Source organism: Aplidium turbinatum, chromosome 6, assembly GCF_918807975.1.
Source record: "Aplidium turbinatum chromosome 6, kaAplTurb1.1, whole genome shotgun sequence".
NCBI classification, from domain to species: domain Eukaryota; kingdom Metazoa; phylum Chordata; class Ascidiacea; order Aplousobranchia; family Polyclinidae; genus Aplidium; species Aplidium turbinatum.
In genome coordinates, this window is record NC_137477.1 from 29,059,059 (window position 1) to 29,076,836 (window position 17,778).

The 17,778-nt window shown below is 38.2% G+C and overlaps 1 protein-coding gene across 1 annotated transcript; it reads right to left on the minus strand.

Annotated features, from left to right (window-relative positions):
• Positions 1 to 882: 882 nt before the first annotated feature.
• LOC145772296 (migration and invasion-inhibitory protein-like) lies at positions 883 to 13,355 on the minus strand. The gene is made up of 9 exons (XM_082584163.1): positions 13,226 to 13,355; positions 12,771 to 12,948; positions 8,755 to 8,791; positions 6,967 to 7,122; positions 4,086 to 4,220; positions 2,739 to 2,949; positions 2,444 to 2,625; positions 2,006 to 2,120; positions 883 to 1,753 (listed from the first exon to the last, which is right to left on the minus strand). Exons 1-9 carry the CDS (start codon positions 13,289 to 13,291, stop codon positions 1,577 to 1,579), a joined length of 1,257 nt encoding a protein of 418 aa, XP_082440289.1. The 5' UTR covers positions 13,292 to 13,355; the 3' UTR covers positions 883 to 1,576.
• Positions 13,356 to 17,778: the final 4,423 nt, after the last annotated feature.

The window sequence follows — 17,778 nt, forward strand, 5'->3', positions numbered from 1 at the left end:
CTCTACTGGAAGTGACTTCATACTGTTCTCTAGGGATAGCTTTAATCCAAGATTGAATTGCATCTTGATTGCGAGGAAATCGAAAAAGTGATACTTTTGCTCTGTTACCGGTACTTTGAGATAAACGATAACCAGTATTACAATTCGGAACGCAACAGGTAAACCCCATATTGCAAAACAATTTGAATGACCTATAACATTCAAGCACAAGTATTTAGTTTCAGGTATATGCACAATGAGATATGAAAGACTTGGAAGCATTATACATTGGCACGAGTAGAAATGATGTGTAATTGTGTATTGTTAGCCTTAGCCTACCTACCAGTGTTAGCCTACTAATCTCATTGGTTATTATTCCAGCTGATTAGTACTAAACTCAAGTATGTTTTTATTATGAATAAACTTGGACTAGTGTATACTGAAATTAACTCTTTCTCTCCAACATACTGGTACCCTAAGGCCTAGTAATGCACGAGAGACCACTCCAGGCGACAGCAGATTGACACTTCACCCAATTAACAGAATTTTGAAAATTAAAAATCCGCTCGTAGCCTATCTGACACGAATCACAACTTTGTCTTCTATATTCATAACCTACCAGCTTAAACCAAACCAAACTCGAAACGAGCGCACCTCGAGGCATGCCCTTCAGTTGGACGGAATAAATGAAAAAACGGATAAGCTTCGGATCCCCTTAGTCCAATATCCCTACTTATTACACTAAAATGTTGATCAATGGGGCGCCGAAATTGAAACTTGCCTAGGATGCGAAATAACCTTGCGCCGGCCCTGAACACAACACATTACAGTGTTTGTTTGGTGATACATTGAAGTAAATGTCGCACGTGGTGATACACATAAAATGCAATGTAGCCTACCGAATCTGAACCAACGCATGCAAGGTTTTCAAATTGTGAAGATCGCAAAATACACAATCAATTAGTCAGCTCAGTGGTTACGCGCCCGGCTCAAGATCACGCGGCGCAAGTTCGACTCTCGGGATCTGCGTTTGAGCAACGCATTTCACGACTGCTCTCCATTCAGCGGCACCTAGTAAATGGAATAATTCCCCGGCAACAACACTTCAACAATCGGAAAACTTCACTCTGCCAATCTCGGTAACCGGTCTTGCGTCAAGAGTTTCTACAAGTATGCGAAACTACCAGGAATAACCAATTAAGGCTTTGTCAGTCCGAGGATAAAGATTCAAAACCAACCAACTAACAATCAATTAGTTACCGAACGCTTTATAAATGAGCACGTTGTACAATCTGTCACCGAAAGACCGACCACTCACTTGAGTCTTCGTCCCCAGACTATAATATCAAAATATGACCAGGAAGAAACTGACATGTGCTTATTGTGGTAGAAGTAAAGTTCACTACAATTTATTTGTATGGCAAAAACTACACAAATGCAACCAACCATTACCAGACTACTACGTGTTCAATGCTTAGTGATAGCTTCACACGACTGTGACAAAAGATCTCAAAGAATTCTTTCAATGATCGTTTCAGTGATTCACAAGACAGCTGCGTAAACGTAAAACCAAATTGACAAAAGTTTTGCACAACCATTATCTGCGGCTTCTTGACTGTAGAAGTTTATACCGGATAGCATACGACTCGTCGAGTATGCTTTCTTCCAATACATTCTGTTGAACCGGCATCGACAACTGTCCAGACTTCAACTGTAAGCCAACCAAGCTCTCCTTAGGTCTCATGGAAGATCGTAAATCTAAACCCGTGGAATGCTGAAAATAAAACACAAGATTTATTTGAGAACGTGTAGCTGATAATTTATAAAATGAAATTGACGAATTATTGTTCGATGCTCCATGGCAATAATAACATGCGAAAACGTTCAAACCGTAGACCCCATGATACTGACGTGCATGCGTGGGCTACGAAAATCGTAGGCACATACGTCACATAAAACTTGGTAAACATTTTCAGAAAATATAAAGTTTTTAAACTTAACCGAGAGAATAACAACAGCTCCTTACATGGTTTTGTTCTGGTCGCTTGGGAACAGTATTCTGCCATCCCATCATGCAATGATCGGGCAACGACAAGCTTTCGGCGCCCTCTGTGAAGTTTCCTTTGTGAAGAGCCTTATATCTGAAAAATATGTTCGTATTAATTGTACGGTATCAACACCACCTTAGGGATTTCAGAGTGAAATTAGAGCAGAATTCAACAGAACTGCGTAAAGTCTGTGAAGGAAGGTAAAACGGTATTTAAGTGCTTCATGACAGTTGATGCAGCCTACAGATCCTCGACTTATAGTATGTGTCATATATGGTCAATGATCTCAGAAATCAAAACAATGCCTCATAACACAGACCGTGTAGTATCAGTAGTGAGTACCATTACAACAAATATGGGCCTGATTGTATTGGCAAAAAACTGATGTGGTGCTTACTCCTTACAATACTACTTACCTGTATGGGGACAGCAAGGAAGATTTAGGGATGCTGACTCGAATGTATCGTGGTGAAGTGGTGCTTCCAGGACACACTTCCTCATTAGGATCAACCGGGACAGGGAAGAGACGTTTGTTGATGGTATAATTGATGATGCGCGGATCCCTGGTGTCACTGGGATCAGGGCTCTTTTGAGCAGTCTAAGGTAGCACAAAAAAAATTTGACAAGTTGTTTAAAAAAAAACGAAGTGAAAGCGAAAACTGCTCGAAGGGTACAAGGCCAAAGTAAAAATTACTATTTCAATCAGTTCACCTTGATACGGCGATATGGTGACAAGACTTCAATTGGAGTCTTTGGCGTTCTAAGCATCTCATCCCAATATTTCTTGCTGTGACATTCTGAACGATTGAGTTTTCGAAATTCCTTCATTTCTTCAAGGAATGATCTTGAATGCTTTGGAGTAGCCACGTCAGAATTGTCAACCACTCCTGCTATCCAGTCATATCCCAGGAGTGGAGGAGTTCTGAAAAATTAAGATACAAACAAATGTAACACATTGAATCTATCAAACTCTATGAAAAATGGTTCATTATTAGATAGTTCTAAATAAGATGTTTCTTTGTATTATTTTGGCAGTTTTTCTAATTCAAGCTAGTTAGTTCAAGCTGGTCTAGATTGGCCCTAACACAGGTCAACATCAACACATTGTTGAAAATAGGTTATTAATTTGTACCGTACAAGTATCTTGGGAGCAAAAGTTAAAAAATACACACAGGTTCAGTTTGAAAAAGATAAGGCAGTTGTTTTCTAACTTCTTTACACAGTTATCTAAAAAAATCACTAGCCCAGGGTGGTACAAACCCTGGCACGCGTGTAGCATGCGGCCTACGTGCAGCCTTTGTGCGGCCGGTGAACACTTCCTGCATGCTGGATTTTCCAGTGCAAAATCCGCATGGGACACCTACCTGCGTTTTACATAAATGCATTGCATTAGCCACAACCCTAAATAATTCGCACATCATCAAAGTGCAGCTTAATAGGTTTCTTTTTGGTGTTTGTGACGATACAAACTTGCCTTGATTTTGCTTTTTGTGGCTAACACAGACTCTCGAATCCTTGAAAAGAGTTTAATATAAAAGACTTTGCACTGAAGATGTGCTCCATGTTTGGTATCACACACGGTACCGTACATTTGCGAAAGGTTAAAAAGCGACACACCGAACACAATGGCTGATGAAACTCTGGATGCCTTCTAACGTCGGTCGAACACCGAATTTAAAGCAGAGATTGACACAAAAACCAAAAGCAAGAAACCATAAATTGTTTTCGTTTGCTATTTTGTTGATGTGTTATGTAAATTGCATCTTCTTTACTAGCTAAAAATCACTTTTTGAGTCGCACAACAAGCTGAAAACCATTTTTATGCAGCCAACAAAGTTTTCCTCAAACCTTAATAGGGTCTTTCATGCATGCAGTCTTGGACTGTAGTTCAGTCGTGGACCACCCTGACTCCCTGAGTCTGCACTAGCCATATTAGGTAGCTGAGATAAAGCGTCGTGTTTTGTAAATAACGCATTCGAGACAAAATGCACCAGCTAAAATACGTAAAGTGCAGGCACGTCAATAGTTAAATTTGTAATACTGTAGTGTAAAGTATACCTTCTTGCTCCTTCCGCATTGTCACTGTGGTATGTATTGTCCGGAGTTCTAAACGTCACCTGAAGCGGTTTGTCTGGGTTGGGATGAGCAAGCCTGGTCTTCAAAGGAGTTGAATTTCCATTCCTTTTAACAGGCCTTAATACAAAATGCATCACAATTAGAGTGATAAAATATGAACTTAAAACAAGAATCGATGATGAATATTTGCTCTGTGCATTTTTGTGGTACATGTTAAGCTGCCATGACCAACATCAGGATTCATTATTTCTGATACCTTGGCTGTGAAGTGAAGTCATCTGAGCAATGAGCATATACAATATTAGAAGTTTCTTATCTCAATAAAATAGATAAAAAAAAGTTGATTCCTAATTAAAAGGTTTTATCTGAACAGAACATTATGATGATCTTACTGTAGCGAGTAAAAGGCTGTCAAGATTGCTTAAATAATATTGATATTAGGCCATTTGCCACCTCAAATTGTTCTACTCATCTTTTCATTACCGGTACTGAGCAATCTTTTGGTAATTTTTGTTGTATTACATACCGTACTTATATTGAACAGGGATAAACATCATCATCATAATCCATCGTCGGTTTGTTCCCCACTAGTGGGGGTGGCCGATTGTTTCCGCGCAGCAATTGTTTTTAAACCAAAAGTGAAAATCAAATACCGGTATATAAATACATAGGCGTCGAAATAGGGTGGGCCGGGTGGGCGGCTCCCACTCTGCCGTGAAACGAGGGTGGGCAAAATATGTTTCGCCCACCCTGTTTTCATGACACCTATGAAGTGTTCGTTACAATTATTTTCGTTTTTGTTAAACGCTGAATTATCCAACCAACTGCAGCGCAACTATGTCTCTCGCTAGGTATCCGACAGAACAAAGTAATTCCGCAACAACGCTGCGTTGAAAAAAAGGATTTTGGGCACGATTTGATATCAAGCCAATACGCTGTAAAACCGCCGAACTCATCTCTCTCTCTTGGGACGTCGCACGTTGAAAACCTGTCTAGAGCAGAAAGCCAAGACAATTAGAATCCGGGTGGCCTAGCTTTTCGTGGTAATCGAAATTGCGCTGACCAGTGTGTCTGTACTTGAAACGCTAAATCGGATGCGCGCATTTACCACACTCCTCTCTTCTAAAAGAACCTGTCGTACGTTTCCTCTATTTACATATTGAATATCGTCGCGGTTAGAAATAAAAGTCAGCATCTGCAAACCATTTTCGGTACTCACTGCATTGTTGTTGTGTTGTTGCTACGGCAACTGCCACACGCTGGCAATTCCTGGTGAGAGAAAGCCACGTTTGATCTTTTCTCCGAATGGTTTCACTTTCGTTACGTCACAATCAAACTTCAGTTCCGGCCGGGTCAGCGTAAGGGAATATGAATATGACATCATAATGAACATGACAATAAAATAATCGATACAAACTAAAGACGTACTGAAACAATCGCTTTTTACAAATCTTTCCTCACAAACTTGTTGCTGGGTATAAATTGGGGCGCCGCGCGATGTTGTCACTTTATTATTGAAAAGTTAAACATGAAGCAAAGTCAAACATCTATTCGTGCATTCTTAAACCCAGCTTCCAAAAGGCGTCGAGATGATAACGCTGAAGAAGCCACGTCCAACACGAATGAACGTAGAGATGACATTGATGAAGAAAGCAGTGCTATTAAAGCTGAATTGCTGCAGCGACGCTAAACGCAGTCTTTGTGAGAAAGACTAACCATTGCGAATTTGCGAACATAGGCCTACACATTCAATGAAATCTGTTTGAAAACTCTCGCCCACCCAAAATTCCTCTCTTCTAAGAAAAAATCGACGCCTATGTATAAATATATAGCAGTCATGACCTTACTTTGCAATCACTAGCACAGAATACCAAATACAAATATGATGCTGTGACAGCAGCTGGGGGGCGAGGGCTGACACTTTGCGTATAGCAGCCTTAGCCATTGTCTACTCTTCAGCAGAGTACTGCACACCTGTTTGGTGCCGCAGTGCTCACTGCCACAACATCGACACTGCCATAAACAGCGCCCTGCGCATAGTGACTGGATGCCTGCGTCCCACACCATTGGACAATCTCCCCATTCTCGCTGGCATCCAACCCGCTGAGCTTTGTCGCAAAGAAGCCACTCTGTCCCTCGGTCGACAGGCACTGGAGCCTAACCACCTTCTCCACCACAAGATCTCTGCTCTCCCAAACGAGCACCCTCGTCGACTGAAATCAAGACACCCATTTGTGCCAGCCGTTCAACTTCTTATCAACGAAGCTGATGTACAAGACATCTCTGTGGCTACTTGGGCGGACTATAAATGGAGTTCTATATGGAAGTCAAGCGCCACCAGACTCCATTCGTTCATCCCCGACGCCGACACACGCCCCATCGACCTAACACTCCCTAGACAGGCATGGGTGCGCCTCATTCGCCTCAACCATCTTCGTACGGGCGTCAGGTTTTTCCGCTCAACCATGCACCAATGGGGAATGGCCTCTTCCTCCTCCTGTGAATGTGGTGCCAAGGAACAGACCGCAGACCACATCATCAATGACTGTTCCATCTTCAAGTCACCTAACGGAGTGGAAGGTCTGCGTGTCATGGACGATGAAACCAAAGACTGGCTGCTCTCTAGTAGCCTTCCAGTGTTGTCCGAGAACATCATGAATCAGGGGTGGTAAAAGATAGACCCTTGGCCCCAGAGGCTCACACGACGACGACGAGCAGACGTAAACAAATGGTTTGATGTTGGAAGTGAGAAATGGATTTGTTGAATGTGATAAAAGGTTTCAGTAATCACAAAAATTATATTTTTAAATTAAAAAGGTATTGACTTACTTTATAAGCCACTAAGATAGACCTTTTCAATTACCTGCTGTTGCCCTTCGCTGTTAACAAAGGTTGATCATTAGGAATATGTGTAAAAGTTAGATCATGTCCTTCATCATGTTTCTGTTGAAGAAATTTTGAAATAACGTGATAGTTTGATGGGGTCTTTCCAGGCGTTGTGGTTTTAGGAATTGGTAGCCTACAGAAAAATATAATCCATTTGTTTTAAATAATAATAATATGGTACGGTACTTTTCAGTAGGTATTTTTCGATAGATTGTTTTTAACTATTTTGTGTTGCTTTGTATTGAAACCACATTTCAATAAAACAAGTTTTTCCAAGACGAGCTTTTATAGCATTTTTACAGTGGGAAAAACGTTTTAAAATTAAATAATAAACTCAGAGATAACATACAAATTTAAACTAAGCGAATTTAACACATAAAAAACTAACCAAAAATTTAAGACCCTTGCAACTTACACTGAGCCATTTGAATAAGTTTCGAACATGTAACTGTTAAATTTAGTCACCAGTATTAGCGGTTCAGTGTTAGCCACCAGTTATAAATGGTTTGCGGTGCTAACATAATAAGTGGTTAACTGGTTATAAGCAGTTATAAATGGTTCAGAAGTTACAAAGGTTGCAAAATAATTTATTTGCAGATGTACTTTCAACAAACTAAAAGGCCAAATCAAAATTATAACTTGCTTCTACTTAACCTGAAAATGTCTGATGTTTATTCTGAAAATCAAACATAAAGTTCTAAAGCTTTGTTTCTACAGTCTACGATCTGATGCAGTGTTTTTAAAGTGTAATTGCAAATCTGATACTTTTTTGCCGTCATACTTTCTGCCCTTGTTATTAATTTATAAAACAATTAAAAACTCTGGCAACTTCCGGACAGCAGAAACACTTGGACCATTAAAGTTAATTTAGATAACTTTCAAAAACCTCTTTGGTTGTAACATAGGGGATGTGACTTATGTACCAGTGATAACACACCATCATTTAAGATTCATGGCACCTTGCAAAACAGCACCCTGCCTCAATCTAGTTTAGTAAAGCACAAACGAATGCGAATTAAAGTTACTCCAAATCTACCATATGATATAAACATGAAAAATGGAATTTTTAGCAGTCTTTAAGCATGACATGGAATCTGATTAAACTTGAATTAGTGTGGAGTGTGGACTCAAAAAGTCATGAAGTTTTGCTCCCTGTTTGCTGTCAGGTTTTTTGTTTACATTGTAAAATCTCTCCGAAGTAGAATAACTGCTTCTAAATTGGAAGGTGTTATCATTAATGTAGGCAGAGATGACTGCTTCTAACAATTGAACTCGCATAAAAATCAGAAGCACGTTAGCAGTGTTGCCAACTTTGCGGTTTTCCCGCAAGTTTGGGCTTGTTTTTTTCGAGTGCGCGTATTTTTTTTGAGTTTGCGGGTTGCTTGTTTTTGGGCTTGTTTTTTGGCCTGTCAAATTTTTTTAAACTTGTTTTTGACACTGAAATTGAGAGGTTTTTATTGTAGACAACATTGTATCCCTTCTTTTCAAGATAATTATTGCTTGGAATGGCTTAAACAAATGTCATTCTTGAAAGAAACGTGATGTATGGACTTCAAAGTTTGTATTGAAAATTTTAAACTGCTAAACCGCGTGCTTTATGCTAATTTGTATTGGTTGCAAACTATTGGGCTTGTTTTTGTGTTGATTTTCCTGTTTTGGGCTTGTTTTTTTAGATTCACTTGCTTGTTTTCAAAACACAACCTGGCATCCCTGCACGTTAGTTTAAACTATTTTCCTGTATAGGCCTAGTGTTTTCATCACTCACCTAACTTTGGTAGAAGTGGACTTGCGTTTCAGTATGCCTGAACAGTTGCATAGTATATTTAGAATTGAGCATTAGCATGTGCTTAAATTAATTCATATCATATTATATATATAGTTTGTCATTCTAATTGAAACACATAAGAAAGTTGACTCTATTATGTAAGAAAGGCTACTGTATCAAACCAAATAAAATTTTGTCGGTCCACGACATTAAGGCGCGAACAAAACGGCGCGAGACAAAAAGGCGCAGAAAAAACGGCGCAGAGACAAAATGGCGCAGAGGCAAAACGGCGCAGACAAAACGGCGCCAAAGTCAACGTAACAATTTTTTTTTCTTTTGAAAATACTTAACTCAAGCGCTATAGTTGATCAATAATAGTTTTGATTCAAACGCGTTGCTCATTTCAAGTTCATTTGGGAAGCACGAAATAACATTATTGTAAAGAGAAACTACCGTGCAATAGTATCTAATTTGTGATAATTAAATGAGTTCAATAACACTCAATGACATTCTTAATTCAAATGCGTTGCTCCTTATATTCGAAGTCAAGTTCAGTCGAGAAGTAAAGACCACATTTGGTCGGGGAGCAATTTGAAACAGCGTACATTTGTTTGCAATAAGTTCAAAGATTATGTCGCATCATTTTCAAGACAAAATACGGCGCGATTAATATTCCCGCATCACACTTTGCGTTCTGTCTCTCACACTAACAACCGTGACGGCTTATCAACTGCCAAGAAACTATTTATTCTGTAATTATCCAGCTGGCAAAAGTGCGACCTCGGAAACAACTGAGTGCATCAATAATAGTTTTGATTCAAACGCGTTGCTCACTTCAAGTTCATTTGGGAAGCACGAAATAACATTATTGTAAAGAGAAACTACCGTGCAATAATATCTAATTTGTGATAATTAAATGAGTTCAATAACACTCAATGACATTCTTAATTCAAATGCGTTGTTCCTTAAAGAAGTTTAAATGCTTTTGATGTCATCCGTCCGCCACTGGCCTTCCAAGAAATGGACACGGACAAATTATTTCGGCTTGAGAGGGGAGTGTTGGAAAGCATGTCCAAAAGTTTAAACCAGAAAACTTTGGAGAATTTTTTTTAAAATTGCTGAAAAAAAGTAGCCTACTGTTGTGAAATGCAGTGCGTAATTTCATTTGTGCAGTTTCGTTCAGTTGAGGAACATTGCAAATTAATTATTTTACCAGACAGCGCAAAAGATTTGAAAAAAAAAACCTTGGCGATTTCAAAACAAACAATGAGTGGGAACCGTGTTTTTCTACCATACAACTATTTTCGTAGGCCACATTCCATTCTCAAAACTACACAGCTGGTAAGGAGCTAAAAATAGCACGCTTGAATCAAAAACTTCAACAGTCAAAGTTCGCGTTGTGACATCACAGAGGTCGGTGAGATGAAAACAAGTCCGATTGCCCCAGTTTGCAGAAAAATGCTTTGATCGTACCTGCTCTCCCAGTCAACAAAGATGGTCTTTTTTACATTGTTTCAATGTCTGCTGACCATAAATCAATGTGAAAAGGACCAGTTTTGCTGGCTGGAGCATATATACATCATAGTGATAATGTAACACAGAACTAGTAAACTCTGTAAAGTTTAACCAGAATTGTAAACAGTTGTATCTATGAAGTATCAGTTGTACTGTGCGTTGCTGCCTAGTCAGCACAGACACCTTCTCAACAATTACGCCCATTCACAATAACCTTTTTTTAGTAAATTGGTTTAAACCAAGGGTCTCAAACTCAAATTGCTTTGAGGGCCGAAAAGACACTTGTAAATTAAACCGAGGGCCGCAGTATACAACGAGAACGAGAAGTCAATAAACAACATAACACAGTTAAAATGCAATAAAAAAGAGAGTAAGAACGCTCCAAGAAATTGAGATCGCAAGAAAAAGTAGTAAAAATAAAGAGATGGAAAAACACTGTGAGAACACAAGAATGGAAACGCAAAAAAAAAAGAGCGCAAACAAAACGACGGACCTGGAAAGCAAAAATCTTGCAATCTACTTTCAAAAAAAGCGGAAAGAACTAACCCTTGAAGAACTTTTTATCAGCAAATACCAAGGTTACTGTTGCAATGACAACACAATAAGGGAACGTTCAAATATTATGTAACGCTTTTTTTCCGAATTTTTGACCCCCCCTCCCCCATGTAACGCCAACGTAACGCTTTTTTCAATCCCCCCCTCCCCCATGTAACGCTTTTTCACTACAAATTCAGCACAAAAAACTACCATTCCGTACTCGAAAGCGTTACGTAACGTTTTGCTTGAAGCCCCTCCCCCCCGATGTGACGCTAACGTATTGCTTTGCATAACCCCCCCTCCCCCTCGAAGGCGTTACGTAATATTTGAACGTTCCCTAAGGCTCAAGTTGTCAACCTCCACGTGGTGAGCCCTGGATTCGACTAATGACAACAAACCGACAAGTAGCAAAGTCAAACGAGAGAAGAAAAATAAGTGAATAGGCAATGTGATTGTGATTTAACAATACGAGTTTCTCGCACGCAATAAAATGGCGCGACAGTGCTAAAAAGTCATGTGAAGTTTGATGGGCATTTTCAGATTTTTTGAGCAGCTTCAGAGTGCATTTTATTTAATTCTGTAGAACAAATATGTACCGTAATGTAATAGTTAGTTATTTCAAAGATTAAAAGTGCATCGCGGGCCGCACCAAAAGTCCTCGAGGGCCGCATGCGGCCCGCGTGTTTGAGACCCTTGCTTTAAACGAATCAATCGTATCAAAACGTCTGGCAAATAGGTGGTTCGATTAACCGATTTCGTCTGTATAAGGAATGTATTTTGAAAACGAATTCGCATATGTATATGAAGGAATCAACGTTAGACGAATTTGATTTATCATAAAATTGACTGCCTCCAATGATTGCACAAGTGGACATCGTTTGTTGTTACGTTTCAAAAGATAAGTGCTGTTAGAATAGAACATTGTTGTTTTAGCTTTGATTTATTATCATCATGGTTGAATCAATGTAAAATGACGTAACTCGTGAGTATAGACTGCGAAAAGTCTGTAACTATATATTTTTGCACTACGTTTTGTTTTGCATCTGTTTCTGCAGAAACGTGGTAAATAAACAATTCCTGATTTCGCTAATTGAATCGTTCTAAACTTCGGCAAACCGTTGCAATTTGTACCCAGCTCGAAAAGTAAAAATAAAACCCGTCTGGTAAAACAATGGAATTGTTAGCTGTGTAAGAATATATTTTTTGCGGCTTGTAGCCAAATCTGCCTACATCACAAGCAAACAGTTGTTTCCGATCTTCGCACCTTTCAAAACAAACAATTTTTACGTCTAAGCACTGTGGTCGCACTTTTGCCAGCTGGATAATTACAGAATAAATAGTTTCTTGGCAGTTGATAAGCCGTCACGGTTGTTAATGTGAGAGACAGAACGCAAAGTGTGATGCGGGAATATTAATCGCGCCGTATTTTGTCTTGAAAATGATGCGACATAATCTTTGAACTTATTGCAAACAAATGTACGCTGTTTCAAATTGCTCCCCGACCAAATGTGGTCTTTACTTCCCGACTGAACTTGACTTCGAATATAAGGAGCAACGCATTTGAATTAAGAATGTCATTGAGTGTTATTGAACTCATTTAATTATCACAAATTAGATATTATTGCACGGTAGTTTCTCTTTACAATAATGTTATTTCGTGCTTCCCAAATGAACTTGAAATGAGCAACGCGTTTGAATCAAAACTATTATTGATCAACTATAGCGCTTGAGTTAAGTATTTTCAAAAGAAAAAAAAATTGTTACGTTGACTTTGGCGCCGTTTTGCCTCTGCGCCATTTTGTCTCTGCGCCGTTTTTTCTGCGCCTTTTTGTCTCGCGCCGTTTTGTTCGCGCCTTAATGTCCTGCTTCGAAATTTTGTGTATTACACTTTAAACTTTAATTATTTAGTTTTACAACCATAAAAGAAAGGTACACAATTCATGACATAAAGCTTATAATACAACCTGGAGATTTGTGGAGAGACTTTTTTATGTCAAATGTGGCCCGGGCAGATGGACGCAAAGATTGGATTGGGCTTCTGTTGCAAACTGTTGATGTTAGCGGAGGTTTACTCGATGCTTGAAATGAAAGGACACAGGGATCGGAGTGCTTTGCTGCAACAATCAGCTGAGAGATTTCTTCCTAAAAATTGAATTTGTAGATAAGTTACAGGGATTACTAATTTTTGTTACTCACTTACTCTGTTCACTCACTCACAAAGTTCTTCACTAACTGTTAATCTCAGTGGCCGGGCCTGCGTCAGTGATTCAAAGCCTCTGCAAGTATGCAAAACTGCCAGGATTAAGCTCTGCAAGAAGCTTTCCCAGTCCGAGGATAAAAATTCTATCAATCAATCAACACAGTTTAAATACCAAAGAAAAAACAGAAAAATTTCAAGCTCAAAGCAACACTGATATACCTGGGACTTTTTCAATCGTCTTAGCAACATTTTATTGGCATTTCTTAATTCTTCATTGAGAGTCATCTTTGCACTAAAAATCGAGTAAGCTTAAAACGCTTTAGTTTCAAACATTAAAAAACCATAACCTGGTCAAATAAAAAGATGGTGGGTACGGTAATTTTTAGGCTGTTAACTTAAATTTTGTGTTTTTTTTCTCAAAACAAATTCTTCCTCTGTTTTCTCTACTCCAAATAAACACATCAAAAATACTTTTGAATCTTTTCAGTAATTGTAGTTTCAATTTTGAAGGGATACGATCAGTCGATCACTCGCTCACCACTCAAAGCCAAACAACTAAAATTTCACCAAGAAAATTTTGAACAAACCGCTGAAGTGATAATGAGGAATTTTGTCTAGAGTTGCCATTTTTTCTCCCAGTTTGTACCAAATTCTAGCCATATCTAACTACCGTTGTTTGTACAGCCTAGTTTTACATAATTATATTCGCAAGTGATTTATGGTTTATTTAAATTTATGTTAATTAATATGTTTTCAACATGCATTGCATGATTTATAGCTGTCATTTTTTGTTGCTTAAAAAAAGGAATAACTTTTGTGTTTTTTATTGATCGAAAGAGAAAAGTTGTTGCATAGCCTATGCCGCTAATGTTTTGCAAACATGCCAGATGATTTGATTTGAGATTCTCCAGCCCCAAATCAAGACACTTCTAGGAAACAAACGCACTGCATCCAAATAGTATGAGGTGGTTTCCTCACATTACCAAGGCCCCTTGGAAAGGTTACGGAAAGAAAGAAGGTTTCAATGACCAATTCTTGGATGAAGCTTTGAGAAGTGTAGGCTACAATTTGGTCATATTTTTCGTACATTCATGTCAGGGATTGTATGTATATATATGTATTCATATCAGGGATAGTATAGTATATACTATGAATCCCTGATTCATGTGTTTATTAATATTTCAAATTGCCATCCTTTATTAGCCTATTCAGTTGAACTCGCTGGTCGCGCGTGATCAACTAATCTGATAGAGATTTTTGCGAGCGTTCCTTATAAAACTTTTTATTGAAGTAGAAATTGCCTCGTGATCATAGGCGTAGCCAGGAGGAGACGAAAGGGGTCATGGCCCCCCCAAATTTTCAAAGTTTGGATTCCGAAGTTGAACCCTTTGTTAAAAATATAATATAATTTGTACCGGTATAGCTTAAATTTATATCGTTTTTTAAGACATCTGGCTATTAACACCCCCCAGGACTTGTTTTAGACACACAGAAAGACACCAATAAATTTTGCAAATCGTAAATCGCGCAAACTTTAAGCGATTTACGCTTCTTTTAACTAATCTGTGGAAGCAATTTCAGAATCGCTTACTCTGTTGGGTTTTTGTCTAGCTGAGTTTTTTGTGTTCTCTAATTTTAGCCGCAGTTTTTGCCCGTTCGTGTGTAAGAGCTACCTTTAATAAGTTAATAACTGTTTATCTGCTAATAAGTTTCATACAAATATTACCATGAAAGTGTTTCCAGAAAGCGCTATAATCCATTACTTGAGTGTAATTTTGCAAAAATTTTCCGGGGGAGCATGCCCCCGGACCCCCCTAGAATACGCGTGCCTTCGGCACGCTCTAACCCTCCACCAGCTTTATTGTTTCCCTTGCTTAACCTACCAGGATACGCCACTGCACATCAGGTGGCGATTTCTCAAATTAAACACTTTGTCGTTCTCTTCAATTCATCAAATATTTGCCCCCCCTCCAAACTTTTTTTCTGGCTATGCCACTGCTCGTGGTAGCCTATTTTTATTAGCTTACTCAGACTGTTGGGTGTAGGCTACGCTTGTTTTGCCAAGATTATTCGGATGGAAGCGAGCTATAGGCCTACTGAGTGGACGTGTGTCTCGTAGGCTACTGTTATGTTGTGTTTAAACATCATCTTTTGTATTCAGTTCAGTTCCAAATGATTCTTTGAGCAAACGCCTCATATTGTCTGTGTCATACTTTAAATATCATGATCATTTCAACAGGTTCTTTGCAAGTAAACAAATCTCGTGTGATTTATCAATAACTGAGCGAGGTAGGTATTTTACCCCGATAGTCTCTCGCAAAGAAGATACACTTTCCCGAAGAAGTGATTGGGCCGTTGCTGGAGTCTTACAACCAAGTCAGATAGCTTTTCCAACCACTACAGAAGCCTATATCCCATATTAAGGTAGGACCCATTGTCAAAAAGTCAAATTGTGCATTCATTCTTGTTACTAAAAAGATGGATGGAGAACAAATAATAATAATAAAAGAAATTTTCGAGTGCTTTTATTGTTAGCCTACCTAGTGGTAAAACGCTAACATTTTTTAAACACTGATATCTCACCAACGACTCACCTAATTTTATCAGATTGTTTCTAAGCAATTAAAATAAAGTTTCAAGTCAAGATATTTTGATACTGTTACCGTAAAAAAAAGTTTTTGTATTTTAGCCTATACTAATTTTTTCAGAGTTTGGTTGAAAAATGGCTAATAGGCCTACATCTTTGTCTAAAAGTTGAGAAGCTAAAAATTCACGTTTTGTAGGCTAAAAGCTAATAAGCAATCCAAATTGCTATGGGGGCTCCCTTATGTAACACGTTTTTAAACCACTAAAAACGGCTAACCTTTACCCCAAAACTAGGCAGGACTGTTTTAGCATGAGTGAACACGAAATCGCCACAAAAATATTTTTAAATTTTGTTATGTTTTTACATAGGCGTCCTACCTTAATTAGTGGAACGTATCAGTTTAATGAGGACAGTTCTTACAAATATCTTTCCATTTTGTTCACATTATGTTTTTCCTCGTGATCTTATTTGCAAGCATGCTTAAGCCTACACAGGACCAAATTCAGCCTCCTTTCTTTAAATCACAAGTGATTTATGCCATCGATTAGCTTGTAGGCTAATAATTGAGCAAAGCCAACGTAAGAACAACGTTATTTTTTTTATCTGGATCAACTTCCGGCTTCATCAAAAGATCTCATTGAAAGCATATGTTCGTGACTTGACTGATATCGACAAAAATCGATACAAACGTTCTCGGCCACATAACGGAAACCTTTAAAGGCCAGTAAAATATGCGAATATTTTTATCACACCGGATCAGAATGCAATGCGACTAAAAGCCTCTCGATTCAAAAACATGTTCTGAAGACATCGCAATCGAAAATTGTCGACAGGTTTGTTAAATAGCCTACTGACCGCTCAATAGTAACGCCACTTCTGCAAAAATTTTGGATTGATGTGTTTTTATTTAATAGGCAACACCAAATCATGTCACGTTTAAACGGTGGTTAGTCAACAAAGAACCACGAGCTGGTAGGCTATATTCACCAGCCAGGCACAAACCCACAATAGGAGGGAGGAAAACATATCTACTTCAAAAATACCAATCAATTTTCAATATCAAGTCATAGCCTATTATCTGGGGTCGTTAACACTTTATCTAGTCGCTAATTGAAAATTTACAAACAATACACGTCACAATTATGGGAAACCACACTCAAACAAATTTTTATCGGTTGCCTGAACGTCAACAATAAAAAACAAAACGTTTCATAGTTCAGCAACTACGTTTTCAGTTTTCGAGTGCGAAACAACAAAACAACAACAAAAAGATTCCAAGTTATTTCCAGTTTCAAAGCAAACCATAGTGAGTATCGGATGAAAAATAACATGGAAAGCTAAACAAAACTGTTCGCTACTCTGTATCGTCAGCAATCCAGTAGATAGTTTCAAAGGCGCCACGTTCTATATAGATAGCATAAAAAACAGGGCAGAACATTTGGTGTATTATCGGTATGCATCATTCAACACTTCTTAATTGTTGTAATCATTCAAATGTAATAATAATTTCAACTTTTTTCAAGATTAGACATCAGAATGTAGACTAATCAAAATGGTGTTTTTAAAACGATAAACAGAGACACTGCAGGCCACAAAGCAGCAGTTATTCCGAGAAATCTCTGTTTTTATATCATTTCTTTTAGGATTCAACGTTTACATGGCAATTATTAACGCAACTCAAGCAGCCACAATAATTTTTTAAGAGACGGCAAAAAATACGTAGAGAGTGTAGCAATGAAACAATGTGATACATCCGCATCAACACAATATTCATTTCATGCTGAAAAGGTGATCGTAGTTTCAACAATGACTTAATACCCATCTTTTCATTTTACTTCACAATGTATCAAAACAACATCAAGAGAATGTTTGTGAAATTTCAGTCGATGCTGAAGCTGATTCAAAGTAAAAAAAGGACTAATATGTTTAATGAAAGCGGACATGAACATCTTGAACGACAAGGTTGAAAACTGAACACAAATATTTTCATATTTAACCTGAACTTTCCAAATGTTTCAAACTTTTGCACGTTCATTAAAATAGATTCACTTGTGATATTAATGTAAAAAAAAAAATTTTTACATTAAATTGACACAAATTATGATCATTTATAAAGGAATTGTGAATAAAGTATGTTGTAGCTAGGTCTAAAACGGTCTGGATCTATTTGATTAAATACTCAACT

Excerpts from the sequence above, each read along its gene's own strand:
- LOC145772296 (XM_082584163.1), bottom strand. The coding sequence starts at position 13,291 with ATGACTCTCAATGAAGAATTAAGAAATGCCAATAAAATGTTGCTAAGA. Across the intron at positions 8,792-12,770 it reads GTCTCTCCACAAATCTCCAG|GCATACTGAAACGCAAGTCC; the intron begins GTTGTATTATAA and ends GCAACTGTTCAG. Across the intron at positions 7,123-8,754 it reads TCCACTTCTACCAAAGTTAG|GCTACCAATTCCTAAAACCA; the intron begins GTGAGTGATGAA and ends ATTTTTCTGTAG.